The sequence below is a fragment of the Xenopus laevis genome, chromosome 1L (genome assembly GCF_017654675.1).
Source record: "Xenopus laevis strain J_2021 chromosome 1L, Xenopus_laevis_v10.1, whole genome shotgun sequence".
Taxonomy (NCBI): Eukaryota; Metazoa; Chordata; class Amphibia; order Anura; family Pipidae; genus Xenopus; species Xenopus laevis.
This window is the reverse complement of record NC_054371.1, coordinates 138,295,343-138,318,799: the sequence shown is the minus strand read 5'-3', so window position 1 is coordinate 138,318,799 and position 23,457 is coordinate 138,295,343. Positions and strand designations below refer to the sequence as shown.

General features: G+C 37.7%; 1 protein-coding gene across 8 annotated transcripts in view; it reads right to left on the bottom strand.

Annotated features, from left to right (window-relative positions):
* The window catches only part of rfx3.L (regulatory factor X3 L homeolog), a 178,748-nt gene that overhangs the window by 65,384 nt on the left and 89,907 nt on the right, over positions 1-23,457 (bottom strand). For all 8 annotated transcript variants that reach the window (XM_018258400.2, XM_041564092.1, XM_018258432.2 and 5 more), the window contains one exon: positions 4,262-4,386. In XM_018258400.2, the coding sequence (XP_018113889.1) occupies positions 4,262-4,386 (125 nt within the window). The remainder of the gene's footprint in view (positions 1-4,261; positions 4,387-23,457) is intronic.

Sequence of the window (23,457 nt, the reverse complement as noted above, 5' to 3'; positions counted from 1 at the left end):
ATTTCATAGATGCTGCTGAAAAATGTATCAACTAAATGTTGCAAAATTGTAACAGTTCAGAATCTGCACCGGAATTACTGAGCTGCCAGACTGAAACTGAACATTAAACTTTTAAGGGATCCTGTCATGGGAATTTTTTTTTTCAAAACACATAGATTAATAGTGCTGCTCCAGCAGAATTCTGCACTGAAATCCATTTCTCAAAAGAGCAAACAGATTTTTTATATTCAATTTTGAAATCTGACATGGGGCTAGACATATTGTCAGTTTCCCAGCTGCCCCAAGTCATGTGACTTTTGCTCTGATAAACTTCAGTCACTCTTGTGAGTGATATCACCCCACCCCCCCCAAAAGCCCATCAGCAAAACAATGGGAAGTTAACCAGATCACAGCTCCCTAACACAAGATAACAGCTGCCTGGTAGATCTAAGAACAGCACTCAATAGTAAAATCCAGGTCCCACTGCATTACATTCAGTTACATTGAGCAGGAGAAACAACAGCCTGCCAGAAAGCAGTTCCATCCTAAAGTGCTGGCTCTTTCTGAAAGCACATGACCAGGCAAAATGACCTGAGATGGCTGCCTACACACCAATATTACAACTTAAAAAAAATACACTTGCTGGTTCAGGAATGAAAATATATATTGTAGAGTAAATTATTATTTTTGCAGTGTAAACAGTATAATTTAGAAATAAAAAATACATCATAAAAATCATGACAGAATCCCTTTAAAGTGGACCTGTCACCCAGACACAAAAATCTGTATAATAAAAGTCCTTTTCAAATTAAACATGAAATCCAATTTCTTTTTTTATTAAAGCATTCATAGCTGTTGTAAGCTCATTTAGAAATCTCTGCTGTCAATCAAAAATTGTCTGCCCCTCCTCTATGCCTAGGCATAGAGGCAGGGCAGACAATTACTTTCACTTTCCATTCAGCACTTCCTACATGTCACTGCTCTCCCCACAGTCCCTCGTTCTCTTCATCATTTAATTGTGTAGCCAGGGCATGGGGATGGACATCAGGTCCCCCATTCTGGTGCACAAACAAAATTTTGATATAATACAAGGCTTGTCTAAATAACAGTGTTCACAAAATGGCTACTGCCTGCTTGTTATAATTATGAATTCCTAGACTGAAGGAAACAAGATTCAAATAATTTATATAGTGTAATTAAAGTTCATTTTGCTTGACTAATGTGATAAAATAGGATTTTTAATAATTTGTTTGGGTGACGGGTCCACTTTAAACTTAGATTTTGGAAAAACTGTAAAAAATAAAAAAAGGAAAGCAAATTAAAAAAAGGCTTTATTTCTGGTGAACAATCTGAATACAACTCAACGGAAAAAGTAAAAAAAAAATAATAAAAATATATCTTTCTGAAGTAAGAGAAAATTATCAATACTCAGAAAACTTTTGTTATAAAAAAAAAAACTTGCAAAAATAATTTAAGATGAAACCAATTGCAAACAGAACAAGACAAAATAATAGGGAAGGCTCTCCTCCTTGGATTGAAATTGATTAAAACAATCAAAGGACTGTGATAGTTCATTCACATTTATCAGGCACCTCTCAGGCATTTGGAAATGTCACACTATTGGATTTCTGAACAATGATAAGCAGTGTTCTTTGTCCACACCGACAGCATGAAGAATAATTCATGTGCCAGTCCCTGCTCATCATCATCATTTATTTATATAGCGCCGACAAGATACGCAGTGTTTTACCTTAGTTATAACAAACAGGGAATAAATGGTGCATAACAAACAAGGGTTACAGAGTACAATAGGATTAGAGGGCACTACAAATTAGAGTTTACAAAGTAAAGGTTAGGGTACAATCGAGACATTAGGATTTTAGAAACAATTTTGTAATTTATGATACAGCAATGATTGATTAATTAAGGTACATTGAATAAGCTTCTTTAAACAGGTGGGTCTTTAAGGAGCGTTTGAAAGTTTGGAAGGAAGGAGAAAGTCTGACAGCTCGAGGCAGAGAGTTGCAGAGAAAAGCAAAAGCCCAAGAGAAGTCTTGTAGACGAGAATGGGCAGAGGTGATGAGCATGAGAAGTGAGGCGAAGATCAGAAGCAGAGCGAAGGTTGCGTGAAGGAGTGTATTTGGAGATCAAAGATGAAATATAGGTAGGGGCTTCATTATTAAGGGCCTTGAAAGTGAGTGTTAGTAATTTGAATTTGTTGCTAGAGGAGATTGGGAGCCAGTGAAGTGACATGCATATGGGAGCAGCTGATGTTGAGCGCAAGATAGATGAATGAGTCTAGCAGCCGCATTTAGAACAGATTGGAGTTGTGAAAGGTGACTTGTTGGAATACCTGCAAGGAGTAGGTTGCAGTAATCAAGGCGGGAGATGATGAGCGACTGAATCAAGTGTTTTAGTTGATTCTGAACTGTGATATGGTCGTATTCGGGCAATGTTGTGCAGTTGAATATGACAAGATTTTGTAAGTGTTTGAATGTGTGGTGAAAAAGACAGATGTGAGTCTAGGATAACTCCTAGGCAGCGTGCCTGTGTGGTGGAATGAAAGGTGGTGTTGTTTACTGTGAGTGATATCTGAGGGACAGGGGAAGATCTTGAAGGAAATATAATGAGTTCCGTTTTTGAGAGGTTCAGTTTCAGGTGGCGCTGTGACATCCAGGAGGAGACAGCTGAGAGACAATCTGTAACTTGGGAAAGGACAGAATTAGAAAGATCAGGAGTAGACAAGTAGAGTTGGGTGTCAGCATAAAGGTGATACTGAAGTCCAAATGACTTGATGAATAAGTTTTCCTAGCGAAGTTGTATAGAGGTAGAACAGCAGGGGGCCTAGAACAGAGCCTTGAGCAACTCCGACAGAGAGAGGGAATGTAGTAGAAGTAGAGTTAGAGAAGGCAACATTAAAGGAACGGTCAGGCAGATAAGATGTAAACCATTTAAGAGCAATGTCACGAATGCCAGCTGAGAATAGAATGTCTAGGAGGAGTATGTGGTCAACTGTGTCAAAGGCTGCAGAGAGATCTAGAAGGATGAGTATGGAATAGTGAACTTTAGACTCCGTAGAAGATCATTGGTTACTTTGGTTGAGTGCAGTTTCAGTTGAGTGTGATGGGCCGAAGCCAGATTGCAGGGGGTCGAGAAGGGAGTTGTGAGTGAAATGCTGGATCAGGCGTTTGTAAACAAGCCTTTCTAGTAATTTGTATGTGAATGAAAGAAGGGAAACCGGACGATAGTTAGCAGGAGAGCTGGGATCAAGGGAAGGTTTTTTGAGGATAGGAGTGATTAGTGCTTGTTTGTATAAGGATGGAAAAGTACCAGTAGAGAGTGAAAGATTAAATAGGTGGGTAAGTGCAGGAGAGAGTGTATCAGAGATTGGAAGAGGAGGCGAGAGAGGAGCTCTTAGATCTTTGAAATGTCGCCTTGTAACACTAGTTTTGTACACTGCTCATTTTTGCTTAGATAGCATTAGAATTATGCATGCAGTTGTAGAATTACAAGAAAATCTGTAAGTATACAAACTGGTGACTTGCAGTGAAATTTTCAGACAGTACTTTACTATAATTTTATAACAAGGGTTACAAAGCAAAACTGTGGAAAGTACAGAACACAAGAATGTTGTCTGTAGCACTGTAGAAATAATGCTTTCCCATACTGTGATCCAAACTGCAGATATAAGTAAAATATTACAAGTAGGTAGAAAGAATTCATTGGAAACCCCACCATGTTATGCTGTAAGGACAAAGTTTATTACAGGTCTAGTCACATTTGACAACCAATTAGAAGGAAGCATTTACTTATCACCTGTTCAAAATAAGACCTCTTATAGGTTGCTATGGGTTACTACACCTGGACAAACTTCATGCATTTTATTATGGGGATTGGAATGGTAGTATGCTCTCAAACATAAAATAGCTACATTAAAGCCAATGTTTGTAGACAAGTTCCTACTGACCAACAGAAACTGCAATAGATAGCAGATCTATAGGAACAGTTACATTTGCAAGTTATTTGCATCACACCAAGACACAGTAATAAGTAGGTCTAGGTACACCTTTCAAGAAGGTGCTTGTTTTTCAGATGGGGTCGGTGGCCCCTGTTTGAAAACTGAAAAGAATCAGAAGAGAAAGGCAAATAATTCAAAAGCTTTCAAAAATGAATTAACGAAGACCGATTGAAAAGTTGTTTAGAAATGGCCATTATATAACATACCAAAAGTTAACTTAAAGGTAAATCACCTCTCTTAATGGATGCATCCATGAACCCTTACCTGTTGCTGTACTGGAACCTGCTGTACCACCTGTGTAGGAACCGCTGCTTGACCTGCCACAGATGTCTGCAAAGTCACTGTCGATCCCGTGTCCGACACTGTTTCGGCCGTCTGCATTGTAGTTTCTGCATTTAGGAAGAGAACTGTATTTTAGTTGTGTATTTGCATCAAAGTAATGCATAATATATGCACACAGTGTGTGTGTGTGTGCATATAGGCAAGGTATTGTTAAAAGCACATTTTTAAGCTCTGATGTGGTTTGCGAAACATGGCAACTAAAATAAGCCACTAACAGAATACAGGTTTCAATGCAGAAACTCATTACCCAGAAAGATTTAAAATACATGAATACCATTTCCCATAGAGTGCTATTTAAGAAAACAATTATTTTTGACCAATTTGCTTTCTCTCTGCTCATATTAGATCAGCTAATTCACAACATTTTAACAAAACTTGCCCAACCACCACTGACTGTGGCTCTTAGATGAGTGCTTGAAACAATCAAATTGCAGTGACGATGATAAAAATGATTCCAAAGGGTATTTACATGGAGTTTATGGCCTACCAGGAGGCTTACATGGCACACAGTTTTTTTTACATTCTTTTATCACATGCTCAACAATAATATCAACTAGGGATGCAGATCCAGAACTCAGCCCAATCCAAGTGCCTGTTTGATTTCTACGCAACAAAAAGTCCAAAAAATTTGAGTGCGCAGTTCTCATTGCCCTTCCTTTGGATTTGGTTTGGGATTTGGCTAAATATTTCATGAAGGTTTCAGGATCAGGCCGAATCCTAAAATAAAGGATTCGGTGCATGTCTAGTATCAGCACTGGGGTGTAGAGTGTACAATATTGCCCATATAATCAGCTATTAATAAAATGCCTGTAACGCAAATAGCCATTTAGATATATATGATTCAAAGGTCAACTTTTAAACAATTCTTTTATGCAAGCAATAGATACAGATACCCAATAAAGATACAGATACCCATTAAAGTCACAAAAACACTGGCGACTTTTCCTTTTTTTTTTTGAAGCAGGATTGCCTGCAAAAGTCCTAACAAATTTTTTTGGGGAACCGGTTTTCTCCAGACATTTCCTAACATATTCATTTTACAGTAGGCTCACGTGTAGGGCATTATATAAATGATCTTGTCTTTATTAAGGTTCCCTGGACATTTGTAATAAAAAGTGGTAACTTCAAGCATTTGCACCAACTTTTATAATAAAGACCTCCATGCAACTTTACCCGCCATATGCAAATTGACCTAAGCACAAGAAGTGGTTCGACATCAACAAGTTGAAGCTCGATAACGAGGCCTAGAGGTTTGGACTATCTACAAATGTGTACCCTGCTTTTTTGGCTACTACATAATTAGACAATTAAGATGACCACTTGTCTTCTGTATTAGGGACTATGTATAGTGCATATGTGTCCTTTCTTTGCAACACTTAGATGACATGGGTAAGTTGCTGGAGGACTGTTTCCCAGAAAATGTCACATGGGAAATCTGTAAATGTAGCTCCCCCATTAACATCAATGAATAATCACTCACTGGAGAAATTCTGGGTTGTGACAGCACAGTGCAGCCTATCACATTGAACCTAGTTAGAATGTTGTGGGTCCAGAGCTATGCTGTTGCTTATACTCCTCTCCTAGTCCCTGAATTCTGCAACACCTCTGCCTTATGTAGAATGAGTAAATAAATAACTGTATTTGCAGATAGAGAAAACAAATTGTTTGCACAAGATTAATAACTAAGTTGCACAAACTTATATTACTTGTGTTTTGGGGGCTACCAAGACTACCATGAAGAGCAAACATCACTCTAATGCAACAGTAAAATGTTGTATGTTTGCATGGCTTTACTACATGCTTCATATTTTTGAGTTTCCTTGTTAAAATTAAGGAATACCCATGACTGGCCCATACAATGTCCTTTTCAATTAGGTATGCAATATCTGTTGAATAATCACATTTTCATGCGCCTTGCTATGACATGGTGTCCCAATATGCTGACTTAAGTATGGCTCTCAAATAAAAGTTGAAGGAAAGTCAAAAGAAAATTTGAAAAGATTTGGATGAGATCAGTTTGCTACTGTAATAAAGCAGCAGATGGGGCATGTGTAACATGCAAATATTTCACAGGTTGCATAAGAATAAAAAAGGAGATGTGTTTCACACACTTATCATTAGCATTCACATCTAATCTCCATTTAGCAAACAATCTGAGAAATGACTAAATAGTTGGCTCTTTCATGCCCCTCTGTGAAAAGCTGTCAAGCACTTTAGTTAAATATTCTCCTAGAGATTCTTTATAAGTGATCGATTTAGCAGAGGGATTTTGCAGAGGATCAATTAAAATGCTAAGGCATGTTCAGGAGAGTAATTCTCTTTTTTTTCCATCATTTGGACCTAATGGTTGAGTTTTAACATATCCAAACAGCATTCTGGGCCAACTCCCAGATTCTCAGACTGCCAGTATTCAAGGCTAAAAATTAAACTATTCTTAGAAATGTAAAGTTTTTGTCTCAACGAAATCAAAGAAAATGAGTGAGCGGTGGGCCCAGGACCAACCACTTTATTTTCATTTCTCGCATGGCTAATTTAGTGTTATTAGTGTTCCATGTTGTTTCTGTGCAGCTCACATTTATCACAGGGAATCCACTTCCAGATGCTGGGTAGATGCTAGCAAATAATGCATTTATTTAGGAAATATGTATAACATTTCTATCTAGTCATCCTTGCTTAATTCGGCTGTCAGGTGTGTTGTGAACAACAGATGCTTGTATGACAAAGGACCTTTTTATTCTGGCTAATTAAGCAGTTGGACACACCCGCCTGTTAATGGTTCCTCTTTTGTACAGCCAGCCCTGGCTGAATCATGCAAGATCTACAGCTAAATAGGCCACCGTTTAAAAGAAGGCTAATTAACCCCTCCAAGAAGGAAAAGGCTATTGCACAAACCCAGCTGCTCAGTGAGACAAGATTAGCAGAGGTTTTTTTTTCTTTTTCCCAACTGACTGGCAAAATCTTTAGAAAAACTTAACATGTTTTGAACAAACACACACGTTCCTACAGGATTTCTAAGAGTCTTTGTCAACATTCTGAAGATTATTTAATATACTTTAACTCGCAGCGGGGATTCCTCTGATATGCTCAAATTGGATGCCAGACAAATCGGTTTAATTGTGTGACCTAATCAATTACTTTATCAAACAAACATTACACATGGTGGGGCTTAGAATAAAATAGTTTTTTGTTCCTATTTAGTTTTATTTGCCTTTCAATAATGTAGCCTTGATGTGCAAGAAAAAATAAAACATTCCAAATATGTAACGTTTGATTGCCATCTTACAACACAAGGAAAGCAATGGCTTTAAATCCAATACAGAAAGCAAATGGCACTCACAGCATATTCAAGCAGGATAAACCTTGCGTATGTTTATTTGCACACGATGCAACGTTTCGGGGTGGTCCCCTTTGTCAAGCTTGACAAAGGGGACCACCCCGAAACGTTGCATCGTGTGCAAATAAACATACGCAAGGTTTATCCTGCTTGAATATGCTGTGAGTGCCATTTGCTTTCTTCTTTTGCCGTTTGAGGAGGGTGCCGATCCTTCCAAGCAATTGAGCACCTGGCGGAGCTTTTAAGGCCTGGGTGTGCGAGTTTGGCCATTATCTTCTTTTAAATCCAATACACCAAATAAAAGGCTGTAATTTTCTTTCAAGTACTCTTGGGAATTCCTTTTTTATGCCGCAGACAATCAAATAAGCCATACTTTAGAGGAACTAGGCCTACAGTCTAATCACATAATTCAAAGTGCAAGACATTTGGGGCTAACATTGTGGAAATGCTTATATAATGGACATAAGCAAGGCCAATATTATTAAAAATCAGGAAGGAACTTCACCATTCATCTTTTCTTTACCTATTGCAAGTAAAGTCTTTCCATTGGCAAGTACTTTACATCAATTAACACAAAAGCTAGATGAAGGAGGATATTTATACTATGGGAATTTGAAACGTGGTTTTATCTGTTGTCTGCGTTTTGCCCCAGCTTCAAATCACTAAAAAAACCCTGCCATAGACAATACTGCGAATTGTCTCAACTAAAAAAAAAACAAAAAAAACCATGTAGTCGATTTTGATGTCTATTTTTTAGCAATTACACAATTTGAGTGTTACATAGTTACATAGTTAAATTGGGTTGAAAAAAGACAAAGTCCATCAAGTTCAACCCCTCCAAATACAGCATCCATACAAACACCCCTCTCTACTTTCACATAAATTTTATATACCCATACCTATACTAACTATAGAGTTTTGTATCACAATAGCCTTTGATATTATGTCTGTCCAAGAAATCATTCAAGCCACTCTTAAAGCACTCTTAAAGGAAAACTATACCCCCAAAATGAATACTTAAAGTGGACTTGTCACCCAGACACAAAAATCTGTATAATAAAAGTCCTTTTCAAATTAAACATGAAATCTAATTTCTATTTTTTATTAAAGCCTTCATAGATGTAAACTCATTTAAAAATCTCAGCTGTCAATCAATTGTTGCCTGCCCCAACTCTATGCCTTAGGCATAGAGGCTGGGCAGGCAATTACTTTCCATTCAGCACTTACTAGATGTCACTGCTCTCCCCACATTCCACATTCCCCTGTTATCTTCACCATTTAATTGTGTAGCCAGTGCATGGGGATGGACATCGGGTCCCCCATTCTGGTGCATAAACAAGATTCTGAGATGATGCAAGGCTTGACTTAATAACAGTGTCCACAAAATGGCTCCTGCCTGCTTGCTATAATTATGAATTCCCAGACTGATGGAAACAAAATTCAAATAATTTATATAGTCCAATTAAAGTTAATTTTGCTTGACTACCGTATATACTCAAGTATAAGCCGACCTGAGTATAAGCCGAGTTACCTAATTTTACCTACGAAAACTGGGAAAACTATTGACTCTAGTATAAGCCTAGACACAACTACATCCCTGTCTCCCAGCAGAGCACATTCTGCCAAAGCGACCCCCCCAGCAATCAACCGGACTTCTTTGCAAAGTTGATGGTGACAGAGAATTGCCAAACGGATTACTGTGTGCATTGTCCCACTGTCCCACTACCATGTGCAGAGGGTGCTGTGTGATATTGCCATCACTGTTAATCCTTCATATAACCAACAGAGGGCGCTGTGTGATATTGCAGTCACTGTTATTCTTTAATATAACCAACAGAGGGCGCTGTGTGATATTGCAGTCACTGTTATTCTTTATTATAACCAACAGAGGGCGCTGTGTGATATTGCAGTCACTGTTAATCTTTCATATAACCAACACAGGGCACTGTGTGATATTGCAGTCACTGTTATTCTTTCATACAACCAACAGATGGCGCTGTGTGATATTGCAGTCACTGTTATTCTTTCATATAACCAACAGAGGGTGCTGTGTGATATTGCAGTCACTGTTATTCTTTCATATAACCAACAGAGGGCGCACTGTTATTCTTTCATATAACCAACAGAGGGTCCTGTGTGACATTGCAGTCACTGTTATTCTTTAATATAACCAACAGAGGGCGCTGTGTGAAATTGCAGTCACTGTTATTCTTTCATATAACCAACAGAGGGTGCACTGTTATTCTTTCATATAACCAACAGAGGGCGCTGTGTGATATTGCAGTCACTGTTAATCTTTCATATAACCAACAGAGAGCGCACTGTTATTCTTTCATATAACCAACAGATGGCGCTGTGTGATATTGCAGTCACTGTTATTCTTTCATATAACCAACAGAGGGTGCCCTGTTATTCTTTCATATAACCAACAGAGGGCATTGTGGGATATTGCAGTCTCTCCCCAAATGAACTGTTGGTATAGGAATGATTAAAAGTGACTGCAATCTCAGCTACTGCCCGCTGACCCGAGTATAAGCCGAGGTAGACTTTTTCAGCACATTTTGGATGCTGAAAAACTCGGCTTATACTCGAGTATATACGGTAATGTGATAATAGGATTTTGAATAATTTGTTTGGGTGACAGGTCCCCTTTAAGCAACAGATATAACAGATTTAAATAAATATTGCCCTTTTACATTTTTTACTGAGACACCATTTCGTGATGGTCTGTGTGCTGCCTCAGAGATCACCTGACCAGAAATACTACAACTGTAAGAAGTGGGAAGCAAAAGACCCAAATCTGTCTGTTAATTGGCTCATGTGACCTAAGAAGTATATTTTGTTTGGTTTGTTTGTGTGCACAGTGAATCTTACGATTCCAGGGGGCAGCCCTTATTTTCTAAAATGGCAATTTTCTATTTATGATTACCTAATGGCACATACTACTAAAAAAGTGTATTATTATAAAAATGGTTGATTTACATGAAGCAGGGTTTTACATGAGCTGTTTTATGCAATTTATTTTTATAGAGACCTACATTGTTTGGGGGGCATAGTTTTCCTTTTAAGTGTTGTAGCAGGTCAGGGTTGACTGGCAGGTAAGTGGGTTGCAGGTCCGTGTGCAAGATGCCTGTCGAGGACAGGGTCGGGTTCAGGTTTCAAAAATTGGTTGCACACAGGACTCTACTCTGTTGCTCCTACCTTACTTGTATATACAAGTAAGGTAGGGGGACATGCCAGGGCCTATGATTAAGTGTTGTGAGAAAACGAAACGCTTAAGGCTGTAATCCATACTTGGAATTCAATAAACACTTTTTTTTAACTACAACTGCCTGGAGGATCTGCTCTTTGAGTGCCTACCCTACAAACAATACAGTGATGTCCGCTGCCTGAAGCTGAAGGCTCGGGGCAGAGCACCTGAGCCTCCTCATACACATGGTGAGTGTCTTTAAAGAAACACTTTTGATGATGTCCATGTTTTGGACATATAGTATGCAGAGCCAGTAGTCCCTGTGTTACATATACAACCCTATTTAAATTAAATATTTGTACCTATAGGCATGCTATGTCAGGAGCCACCTAAGGTGGCGTTGCTAGTGCAGAGAGCACAATTGCACTCTCTTGCACTAGAAGAGCTGAATTTCTGGTTTCAAAATGGAAATTTGGCTCTTAAAGTGATCAAGAGCAGCTTTCTGCTGCCCCTGACAAATTGTTTGGCACTGCCGACCGAGGTCACCTTCTCAATTCGCCTCATGCCAACAGTGCCCCTGCCCCCATAGTAAATGAGCCTAAACTATTTGGCTGTGATATTTAGAGTGTTAAAAGATTTTTTTTTCCTCTTAGCAAATTTTATTGAGCTGTAAAAAATTGAGTAATTGAGATTCATGAATTGTCATGGTGTCTGAATTATTTTGATGTCGGTAGAAAAATTAGGTATTTACAAGTGACAGAGGGGGGATAATTCTGCATTCATAACTGAGGAGCATCAACTCAACTAATCTGTGCTTTTTAAGGGATAATAGGAATAAATTCAGTAGATTTTTTTTTCCATTGTCCCATTTTCTGTTTGGGTTGTCTAAGCAGTCAGTGGTTGCTCTCATAAACTTCACTTGAATAATTAGCAATTAGTCCAATGGTGGATGTCTAATTACATTTCAAATAACTATGTAGAGGACAGAGAGCAGTTTGCAGACTGTGTGGGCAGCATATGAAAGCCAGAAGTTTTTTTCTGACTTGATTATTCAGTATTTGGGATGGACAAACCACAAACAGAATATGTATTATTTAAAATCTTTCCAAATCTCAGACTTGCAATTGTTTTATAGAATACAATTTGAATGGAATGGGCATTGATTCTTAATATTATTTTATATTGTGCAAATATGCAGTATATTTTAGAACGACTAATTGACAGGCAAAGCGAGAATGTAACTTTTGTCAACTGTATTAAATGGGCAAGTAGGGCCAGGATACTGGAAGCTCACACTACACAGTTGCCTACCCTATGCCAATTGAAATTCTGTTTTGAAAATCCTAGCAACTGTACGTCTCCCTCTCTTCTAAGTTGAGCAGATAAAAAGGCTGTATGGAAAATATAGAGAAGACAATGCAAACTATGAAAATATTTTTCAAATTTAAGTAAAGGACTATTTTTATTTCTAAAATACTATGCTAAACACATCAGGCATATAAAATACTGAGGCACACATTAAAATTGTTGATGATAGTGTCCCTTTAAAGTTTTCAAGGAGCAAAGCATATTCTGCTCATATGCTGGTAAAGCCAGGTCAGCATACGGAAGGGGTGGCACATGAACTATAATACTATTATCAAGTCTGCCCTGGGCCAAGTATTTAATATAGGGTTCCCTTGTGTCTGTAACAGTGCAACTGGAAGAAGGGTGCAGAGTGAAACTGCCCTGAACCAGCTCCAGGTGCAAGCACTATGTGTATTGCTTGGTGGGTGGAAAAATTCTAAAGGCCATAAGGGTGCAACATAGCATTATGATACTATGAGTAGAAATGCCCCAAATATGTATTTTTAGGATTTTTCATACCAATGATATGCTACAATACAGATTATTTTTTTATTTGAATTTCAGTTCAGCTGGCATGCACAAGTCAAATGTATTTTTGATTGAAAATATTTCAGCTCTGCAACTGACTTTTTAATATCTGGATCTTCATTTTTTAAAATGAGTGCTAATTAGCAAGATGGTAGCAACCCTGGCCAACCAGACACCTGCTTTAATTATTTAACCTATACTAACCAACAGAAGATCCATCCAGTGTAATGTGCAGCCAAAAATAATCTAAGGCTAATTAATCATTTCTCAAGTAAATTCTTGAAATGAAATTGAATCATAGCTTCAATGATTTTCTACTTAGAAGAAGCTTATGTAACTAAAGACAATTCATAATTTTATTGTAAATCTTGTTTTTTGTGGTTGCTTGTCACATTAAGGGGGTTAGTTATCAAAGATCGATTTTGTCACGTTTGTGAGGGTTTTTCCTACCTCGAATAAACTCACAGCTCAAATGTTTGCTTATTTATGAAAAAACTAGAATGTACAAAACTCCAATCAATGCCATCGGGGGGGGACTCAAAAACTCTGATTGATCGAGCGCAAACCACCAAAAAAAAACCTGAAAATCATGAAGGCTAAAAATATATTCAAATGGTTTAAGGAAACTCTGCCATTGACTTCTAAATGACACCGGTTTTAGCTGGAGTATTTTCGGATTTGGGCTTTTTGCATCTTGGGCCATAATAAATCTTAACCTGAAAAATTAAAATTTTTACTGAAACGACTGCTGAAAACTAATATTTGTTAGGAAAAATACAACTTGACCTTTAATAAGTTACTCACTCAGTCAATCTAGAAAGAAGACTCACTCTGTAAGTATAATGTTAATTTAATCAATGCAATACAAAAATGAAAAAAGGGCACTTTATTCATGTCATACAAGTTTTATCTTGGGAAAATTTCTAATTCCACCTAAAGAACTAAAAAATTAAATTATTTCGCACTACATTTCCTTGCCTCAAGCACAGCTAAACATGATCTTGACAAAAATGTGTTAACTTCAGCAAGAAAGTGAAATTTGGCACAGGATTTTATCATTTGACTCTAAAGCTTTGTTGGAGATTAGCAAACATTCTTTCTGTAATTAAATTTGAGTTTGAGACCAACTCTATTCATCAGAGAATGGGAGGGCCAGTTTGTTCCCAGTGAGTCGCAGAGTGATGGAGTAAAAAAAATCGACTAAAATCTGTCTTGAACTTAGCCATCTCAGAGGGGGTTGGGAATAAGATATGTAAAAAGCACTGGCATAGATATGTAAAGTGGGTATCAGCATCGAGTAAAGAAAATAAAATCTGTTGGAGGAGGTGATTGTGCTAATATTGATGAAATGCATAAAAACAAGAATTCTGGTTTCCTGAAAGAGGTTGTGTGAACTTAATATTTTTTTGATTAAACAATTATGAGTTATTTCAAATGTAATGTGAGAAATCCCTTTTCTCACTTTTCTCTTTGCAAAGATGAACAGAAGGATTTGCTGCTGAGTGGGGTCAAGATGTCACTTCAAATAAGATGTTGCTGGATGTCTTGGTATTGAAAAGGAACTCATTCCTGCATAAGCAGGGAATTCCATCTCCTGAACAACCACATAGATTTAAGGGTAAAAATATTTTAGAAGGTGTGAATAAAGTGTGTAACAGGGAAACACAAAGAAAATTACTTTTAAAAAACAGGTTGACAAGATGAGATGTTCTTTTTCATGAATTAGTTATACTTAACTGATGATACCCTGTACTAATTTTCTGAGCCAGTAAACCTTATGCTGCATTTCTGTAATTAAAGACAATGCCGTTGCAATAACTCATGGGCACCAGCAGCTCCGTTGAATTAAAAACTAGTAGTAACAATATTTAATTAAGAGAGTCATCTTTTACTCAGTATGAAATTAGTCTTAGGTGCATGACTTGTCAGGAGGCAACTCCTGCTGAAACACAAATAAGAATCAATAAACATAAAGAGTTTTACTCAGAGATTTTCTTTAATCTGTGCATAAGCTATGCAATCAGAAACATTCCGCCAACCAGCCACAGCATCATGTCTGACTGCATCTACATTCTACTTAAAGGGGTTGTTCACCTTTGTAACAAATTGACAAATCTAACAGTTCACATGAATAGAACAAACTTTTCCATAGAAATAGTTAAGAGAAAAAGTACAGTTCAAGAGATATTCACCTCAGAAGTGTCCCTGTACTAATCCTTCAGTTCCACACAGACCCTGTGCTGGGAGGGGGTCACTGACCCCCAAAAACACTACAGTGTTCACTTCCTCTTCCTTATATGACATCACACATTGTACTGGCAGCTAACTTAACTCCTATTGGCTATGTCTGCTGTCAATCTGCCACTGCTTCCTGTGCTGGCTGTGCTGGGGAATTTGAGCAGCATTCAGGTACTGAAGAGAAACTGTTACAAGTTTGTGAGAGGGAGGGGGAGTGTGGGCTATGTGCTGCAGAGACTTCAACTGTGCAGATGGGGGGATCAAGGTGCTTGGGACCAGGAGTTTTCTGGATAATGGATCTTTCCATAATTTGGATCTTCATACCTTAAGTCTACTAGAAAATCATGTAAACATTAAATAAACCCAATAGGATGGTTTTGCTTCCAATAAGGATTAATTATATCTTAGTTGGGATCAAGTACAAGGTACAGGTATGGCATCTGTTATACAGAATGCTTGCGACCTGGGGTCTTCCGGATAGCAGATCTTTCTGTAATTTGGATCTTAGTGCTAGAAAATGGTGTAAACACTTAATAAAGCCAATAGGCTGGTTTTGCTTCCAATAAGGATTAATTATATCTTAGTTGGGATCAAGTACAAGCGACTGTTTTATTATTACACAGGAAAAATAAAAAAAAATTGAATTATTGGATTATAATGGCTACTATGGGAGATGACACTTGTACTTTCCAGAAATATATTATTATTTTTTTTTGGGGGGGGGGTCCATGTATTATTTTGTGTATTTACCTCATAAAAAAGGTAAAATATTTTTCTGGTATAGATCCCTATATCATGAAAAATATAACTTTTTAATTTTTTGGTATTTAGAGCTCTAAATCTTGTTCCAGAAGTGGAACACTTAAAAAAGGTATCGTTTTCCTAGGTAAATTACCCCCCCCCCCCCGGGAGAGCGCACAAAATGTTCAAAAAATGTACCTGCCCTCATCACTGCTCTGCCTGTCACTTAGGGCTGCCACCTCACCCTTTTAAAACCAAACACATATGAAATCCACAGCCTGCATGGCTAATTAGCAATTCATTTAGATGCATGATACATGGCTGCACAGAAATCAGTTCAGTCTGCAGCATCTAAATGAGTTGATAATTAGCCATGCAGCCTGTGGATTTCATATGTGTTTGGTTTTAAAAGGGTGAGGTGGCAGCCCTACTGTCCCTGCTAGATGTGTAAGTTACATACGTTTCTAAGCAAGTCAGTGCTGGTTTTTGTTGCAATTTTGTAAATAACTGACATTATGCTTAATGCCAAAGGTTGCCAAACAATGTTGCTCCTTCCTTTTCTGCAGTATTTGTCTGCATGGCTGTGTGATTGTTTGTTACAAAGCAGGTTTGTTTATATGCTGCGTCTGTGAACCTCTGCCATTACAATTGAGTAATCAACCAATGACCATTCAAATTATGTGACTGGTTACAGTTCACAAGCACCCAATAAATTACTAGGAAGAGGGCAGTATCAACATCCAATAGGAAACAAGTAAGGGCAAAGCCTGGGCATGATGATGTCATCATATAGGAAGTTCTTGGTGTGTCAGGTTCAAAATAGGCCACTCCCATCACTTCAGAAAACTGGTCAGAGAGACAGGAGAAGGAGTTAATAGGTATAGAAATTAGCTTTTAAAATGGCATTTTTACTTTTTGTTATGGAAAATGATTTTTCTAACACATTGAGAGCATTGTTAGTGGTTTCATAAGATTTGTACATTGAAGGTGAACAACCCCTTTAACTCTGCTGGAGAAGTCTTGCAGTCCACCATCATTTTGGAATGGTGGATTTTGATCATGTGAAACCCCCACTACGCTTGGATGCCTCTACATCCAATCACCTTTAATCAAAGCAACACAAATAGAACAATGAATACAACATGTCTGACTGGTTGCTATGATCTTCAACATGAGTGCAGAATAAACAACATGAAAGGAGAAGGAAAGTCATCCTGCACTTGGGAATGCCAAATGTTAGGCACCCCCAAGTGATTGTATTGACTTACCTGAAACCGCGGCTCGGTGCTCCTATCAGCAGAATCCTGAAGGTCTGGACTAAAATGGAATCTGAAGCTATAAAAGCTAATTAAATATGATCTCCATCCTCCTGGCTCACGGCCCAAATAGACAGAGAGTGTAAAAGATGCCAAACACAATATGGCTACCTTTCTATTTCTTATATATTGTGCACAATCAATCCCAACAGCAGGAAGTGCTGGGACTTTTCTTTTATTCATATGCTGATGCACAATGCACTGGCCAACATGGTGCATTGACGATGACATTTTCAAACTTGTTCAATTCCCAATCAGACCAGTATCCATAGTACATGAATATTAGTCATATCAGCAGGTCACCATACGTACCAATAATCAGAGGAAACAAAGTTAAATGGCAGTTGGATGGATTACTTAAAATGCCAGTGCATTTTGAATAACTTGAAATCCCGAAGGATCCACATCTCATAATGATAAATCAACATCATAGTTGCCACAAAATACATTGAACAGGGGGATTAATATGTGTGTTTTACACATTACGTTTTACACATTGCATTTTACAATCTCTTCCATACACCATACGCTATGATTTAATAAGTATAAAGACACTTGCACTTGCTCAGTCATAAATACTGGTTTGATGCTTTCTGTATTTGCAACTATGTGACAAATAGTGGCTGTGTTAGCAGAGTAGCACTTTCTAGGATGGCAGGTTGAGGGACAAAATATAGGCCAAATACCAACCTTTAGCAATGAAACAGCATCTGTAGGGCAACCTAAAATTATATTAATAAAATCCATCTCTGGAAAGTGTGACGTAGGATATCAAGATGCATTGTGTAAACAAAGTTTCAGTGCAAATAGGTTACTTTTTTATTACAGTTTTCACCCTGTAACCACTCCACCACAGTAAACACGTAGCAATAAACCTTAATTTCCTAATAAAATCTTACAAAATCCTAGAAATCAATAAAATCACATTCATACATCCTAGTGTTTATTACCAGACATTGATTTTTTAATGGAAGCATACATATATATATATATATATATATATATATATATATATATATATATATATATATATATATATATATATATACACACACACACACACACAGTATTTCTCCCTGAAACAAATATTCAGGACTTGAGTGGGTGCATAAAAATGATGTGTCTAATGAGGATCTGGGACGAGGTAGAAGACATTTCCATTGAGGGACAGGTGCTCCCAAACAAAGCATTTGGCAAGCAAGGCAGCATTGACACTGCCAGGATTCAGTCAGAACCTGACACACAAATGCTTCGTCTGCACCTACAAAACATATGTTACAAATAACAGTTCACCGCAATAGGCTTTTGCATAGTTTTTATTTCCTTGGGTGGGGGTATGAAGACAGCACTATTACTAGCTAAATGAGATATTTGCCTGTAAATGAGGAGAGAAGAGCCAAAAGGTATTCCAAAGGGATGTTGGAGAGCAAGGATTACAAAGATTCCTAAGGGCAGAACATGACAGCTGCACAAGGGCTTGATTGACAGCCTGAAAAGAGATATCAGGATTGGATTTGACTTGGAGATGATGTGCGCTGGGTGATGGGCAGATGAAACAGAAGTGTTCTGCACAACTACAGGGGTTTGCTGTAACTGCATCTTTCTAGGGCTCCTTAGTGAACAGCTAAGCACACACTTAGATAAGATTCAGATGAAGCAGTATAATGACATATTCTACAAAAAGATCACGAGAGTTATGCTCGCTATTTCTTTAACCTGATAACTTAAGATCTTTAAAATGTACAAAAATGGAAGTGAAAAGAAATATATTTTTCCATACTTTTAAATGAACCTAAAGCTGGATAAAGATGGCTATATTTGCTCTGATGGCCAGACCATGCTACACTGACTGTTTAGCCATGTATGTCAGCAGGAGTTCAGTCTTGACAGAAAATTGCTAGATCTCTGTTGATCTGTCCAAACCAAAAATTTCATGTACCTTTCCGATGGTACAGCAGCATATAAGGAAACAAGAGGAGCTGTGGGTCGTTTTCATTTACTGTCAGATTCAATTGGGCTGTGGGCCTGAACAAATAATATTTGACCATAACCTATGTATGTGTAAAAGTACTGTTTCATTTAGATTCCTTGAAGAGCTGGCCAGTCTTTGGCCACCTTAACAGACACTTCTCCAGAATCTGAATCAAAAACAGATGGCCCCACTATTTATCCCACTCTTGTCAGGTGCTGGGATTTGACGTTTGCCTATTCTTGCCCTATACAATTCTGTTGTGTATAGTCATTTAAACTTTAAACTCTCTCACACTTCTCTGTATGAAATTTAGGATATGTGTAACTAACCAAGAGGAGATGTTTATGGGCACACAAGAGGTATTTATGATTGTGCTTGGAGGGATTAAAGGGCAGTGGAAAAACTAGGAAGGCTAGATACTGGGAATGTCATATAACAAAGATATAACAAAGATATTTGAGAGTATTTGTGCTGCTTTCAGCTTTTTACAATGACCTGGTTACTTTGTGTTGCAATTTTTTTTGTTATAGCAGAGCACAACCACCTGAAGTGAGGATTGTAAGACACTCTAGAGCCCCCTACCAAAGAAAATCAAAGGAAAAAACACCCACTCCCTCGGAGTCAAAACATCACATCTGTCTACACTTATATGCAAATATGGGATTCTATTCTGGGCGTATTGACCTTATTTTAATATAAATATATATATATATATATATATATATATATATATATATACACACACACAACATTAAGGGGCTGTATGCATTTGTCTCACATTAAAAAAAATGCAGTCTGATGACCAAAAATAATAACATTTCAAAATAAAACAAAAGGAAATACAGACTTAAATCCTTGCTAGCTGAGCAGCCAGGATGGAGACCTTTGGATAATCGATCAGCGCACTGTCTGTCTTATCTGTCTCATAATTCAAGGGTTATATCTGTCTATGAGCTCATAATATTCAGTATGAATCAAGGGTCAGCCTTGGTCATTATTTCTCATACCGAGAATTGCTGCATGCCTGTGAGCCGACATCAAACTGACAGGAGGTGAGGCCATGGATTACAAATCACATTTTGTATGGGGCGATGCACATATGTTTGATGCAGAGCTGGCAATCGATTGCCAGTCGCTGTCTCAGATAATGTCAGTGGAGCTATGCAAAATTATTTTGTATTTGATTTAGAACACTTTGCATGCAAACAAATCTACTTTCTGGAATACCTACAGTTCAATTAGCTAATACAGCTAAGTAGTAAATACTAAGCATGGCATGTACTGCCCACTGGAACCTAGTACACCTGAAGTTTCTTTCCAGATAAGGGTTAAGGGTGTAATTTCTGTATAATTCCTCTAAGACTGCAACCGTTCCAGAACAAAGCAACGTGATCTAGCATGTACTTTATTAAATGCTTCAGTTCCCGATCTGCTTTCTTCCGTTGTAGAAACCATTATCTTGAAAAAACTAGACATCAAATTTTAGAGATGTAAAAGTAATCATCTCTCTGTAGATTTTACAGTGAATGATATCATGTGATATCCACATGAAAAATGTATTCAACCCAAAGCATACAAGGCAACGTTTCGGGCCTACCAGGCCCTTTATCAAGCCCCCTTGATAAAGGGGCTTGATAAAGGGCCTGGTAGGCCCAAAACATTGCCTTGTATGCTATGAGCTGAATAAATTTTTCACTGAGCACAATTGCAAATTCACACAGTGTGCTGCTGGTAATTTCTTCAATACATTGATGTGACCCTATGACAGGATTGGGTCTTCCAGTACAGCATCTAGCACAACAAAAGTGTTTTATTGTGGGAGGTGAGCGCTCCACATTTGTGACTTTAAAAGTTATACCCAGCTTTAAATTTGGCCAGCAAATCATTTTATATACAGAATAATATATGCCCCATTAAAAAAATAAAATAAAGTTATTTGCAGTGATGATCCCAGGGCCAAAACTAGGGGAAGGCAGAAAAGGTACATGCATAGGGCCCAAGAGAAGAGTTACTAGGTATGTTCCTCATCTACATAACTCTTGTCTGGTTCATTTTCATTACCCGCCTGCCACTAGTTTAATGTTGTGCATGCTCAACACCATCACACCGCTACTTGCACTCGTCACCCTCCTCTTTCGTTAACCCTGGTCTGGCACTGGCTGGCCGAAGTCTGCAGGGTGAGGTAAATTCTAATTTCTTTATATTTTAAAATATGGGCAAACATTATTTTTATATGTACACATCACGTAACAATTTGGACACCCTAAAAAGTGCAGCCTCGAAAGACTTCTTTTTCTTTCTAAATGTCTACCTGCCTCTCAATCTTCTATCTGCCTTTTTGATTGCCTGTTCATCTATGTATGAATCTATCTTGTCTCCTGTTCACCCACGACCATCCGTATATCTAATGATTTATCTGTTTGTTTATGTATCTATATACACACAGGTAATAAATGTAGCATAATAAAACCAAAGTCACCTTGGCTGGATAATCAAGCGGTTAGCCATCTAATGTGCCATTTAAATTGTTTGGATTGTAGAGACCCAATAAGGATTGTAATGGAATGATTTAGAATCATATCCTCACTGAATTGTGGCATTATGCAGTTTCCACCTGGTTGCCAGGAATGACTAACAGGAGGGTGAGGGATTATCAGTAAGCAAATACATTTCTAAATGGTATAAGTGCAGTGATGATCTTGTATTGTGTCGCTCTTTATTCACTTTACACAGAACTTTTTTTTGTCACAGAATTACTTCATGATCCTACTTCTCTGGTCATTCAGCTCAAATATCAACTTTGGGCTGTTGGTGGATGCCAAGACGATGATAGATACAGCACAGGGAAAGCCTATTTTCCCAAGCAATATGAAAAAGATACAGGTATGGGATCCATCATCCAGATACCCATTATCCAGAAAGCTCCGAATTACAGAAAGGCCTTGTCCCATAGACTCCATTTTATCTAAATAATCCAATTTTTAAAAAACAATTTCCTTTTTCTCTGTGATAATAAAACAGCACCTTCTACTTGATCCAAACTAAGATATTATTAATCCTTATTAGAAGCAAAACCAGCCTATTGGGTTTATTTAATGTTTTGTGAATAAGCAACAAAAGACAGGTTTAGATATTAAATCGGAGCTCACCCTTCCTGTGCAGCGTCTCTACCTTCAGTCGCAGCTCACGCGGGATCCTCCTCACCTCGTTGAGGAGGTAACTTCAATACACAGATTTACCCCGTTTCACGGCGCAGAGCGAAGGAATCACGGGAGACGGTATTGCTCAAATATCTTGCGGCTTTATTTGGCACATCGAGTGGGATTATAGCAGTGGGTTGGTGTGGAAAAACCTATTTAATGTTTACATGATTTTCTAGTAAACTTAAGGTATGAAGATCCATATTACGGAAAGATCTGTTATATGGAAAACCCCAGGTCCCGAGCATTCTGGATAACAGGTCCCATACCTGCATATCTGAAATAGTATTGGCTTAAAGGGGTTCTCCACCTTTCAGCAGTTTATAGAATAACAAAAGAGTATACATATACAATTAGTATATTAATTGTAACTGTCATTTCTGTAATTTTCAAAACTCCTGGCTCTGACCTCAGAAACAATGATGCAGAAGCAGATTGCAACTGACTTTTGCTATATGGTTTTAAAAGTCAGAACCAGAAAATAGAAAGAGATAAAGACATGCTGCTTTCAGTTGCAGGAACATTTCCAAATAACTTTATAACCAATGAACCTTTTAATCGTTTTTCCAGCTACTCGGAGATGATCATCGACACATTCAAGGAGTAATGATGTGTCAGTAAGATTTTTGCGGAAAGGCATGTAAAATGAGTGACTGTTAATAATCCACTAGGTTCTTAGTCAAAGAATAACAGTTAACTGGTAGGTAGGTAAACCAAGGAAATGTATGAAATAGGAGACAAAAAACACTTTATAACCAGACATTGCCTCTCTCAAGTGCTAGCAAAAGAAAGCTTAGGGGCAGATTTTAAGGTTTGAGTTGTGTATTCCACTAAAAATTCAAGTTTAGAAGGTTATTTTGAAGTCAAAAATCAAATTTTTTTTACAATAAACCTTAAATTTCTTGAGACTTATACCCCGACCCTGGAAATAGCTCAAATCTCAAAATACACCATCTAAAACCTGTTGAAGTCCCTTGAACCATTGGAAGATGTTAATAGCCTTCATGATGTTCAAGTGTTTTTCGAAAAGTTTCACTCCTAAACTCAATCATTTCGAGTAATAGTTTTTTTTTCTGCTGAAAACTTGATCAATTTGAGTTTTAAACCAGAACTCTCTGATTTAAGTTTTGTCGGTTCTAGTTTCTTCTTAAATTAGAAACCATTCGAGTTGTGAGTGCATTCAAGTTCATTTGAGGTCTAAAAAACTGTAAAATATGACCTTTGATAAATAACCCCCTCAATGTCCGATCAA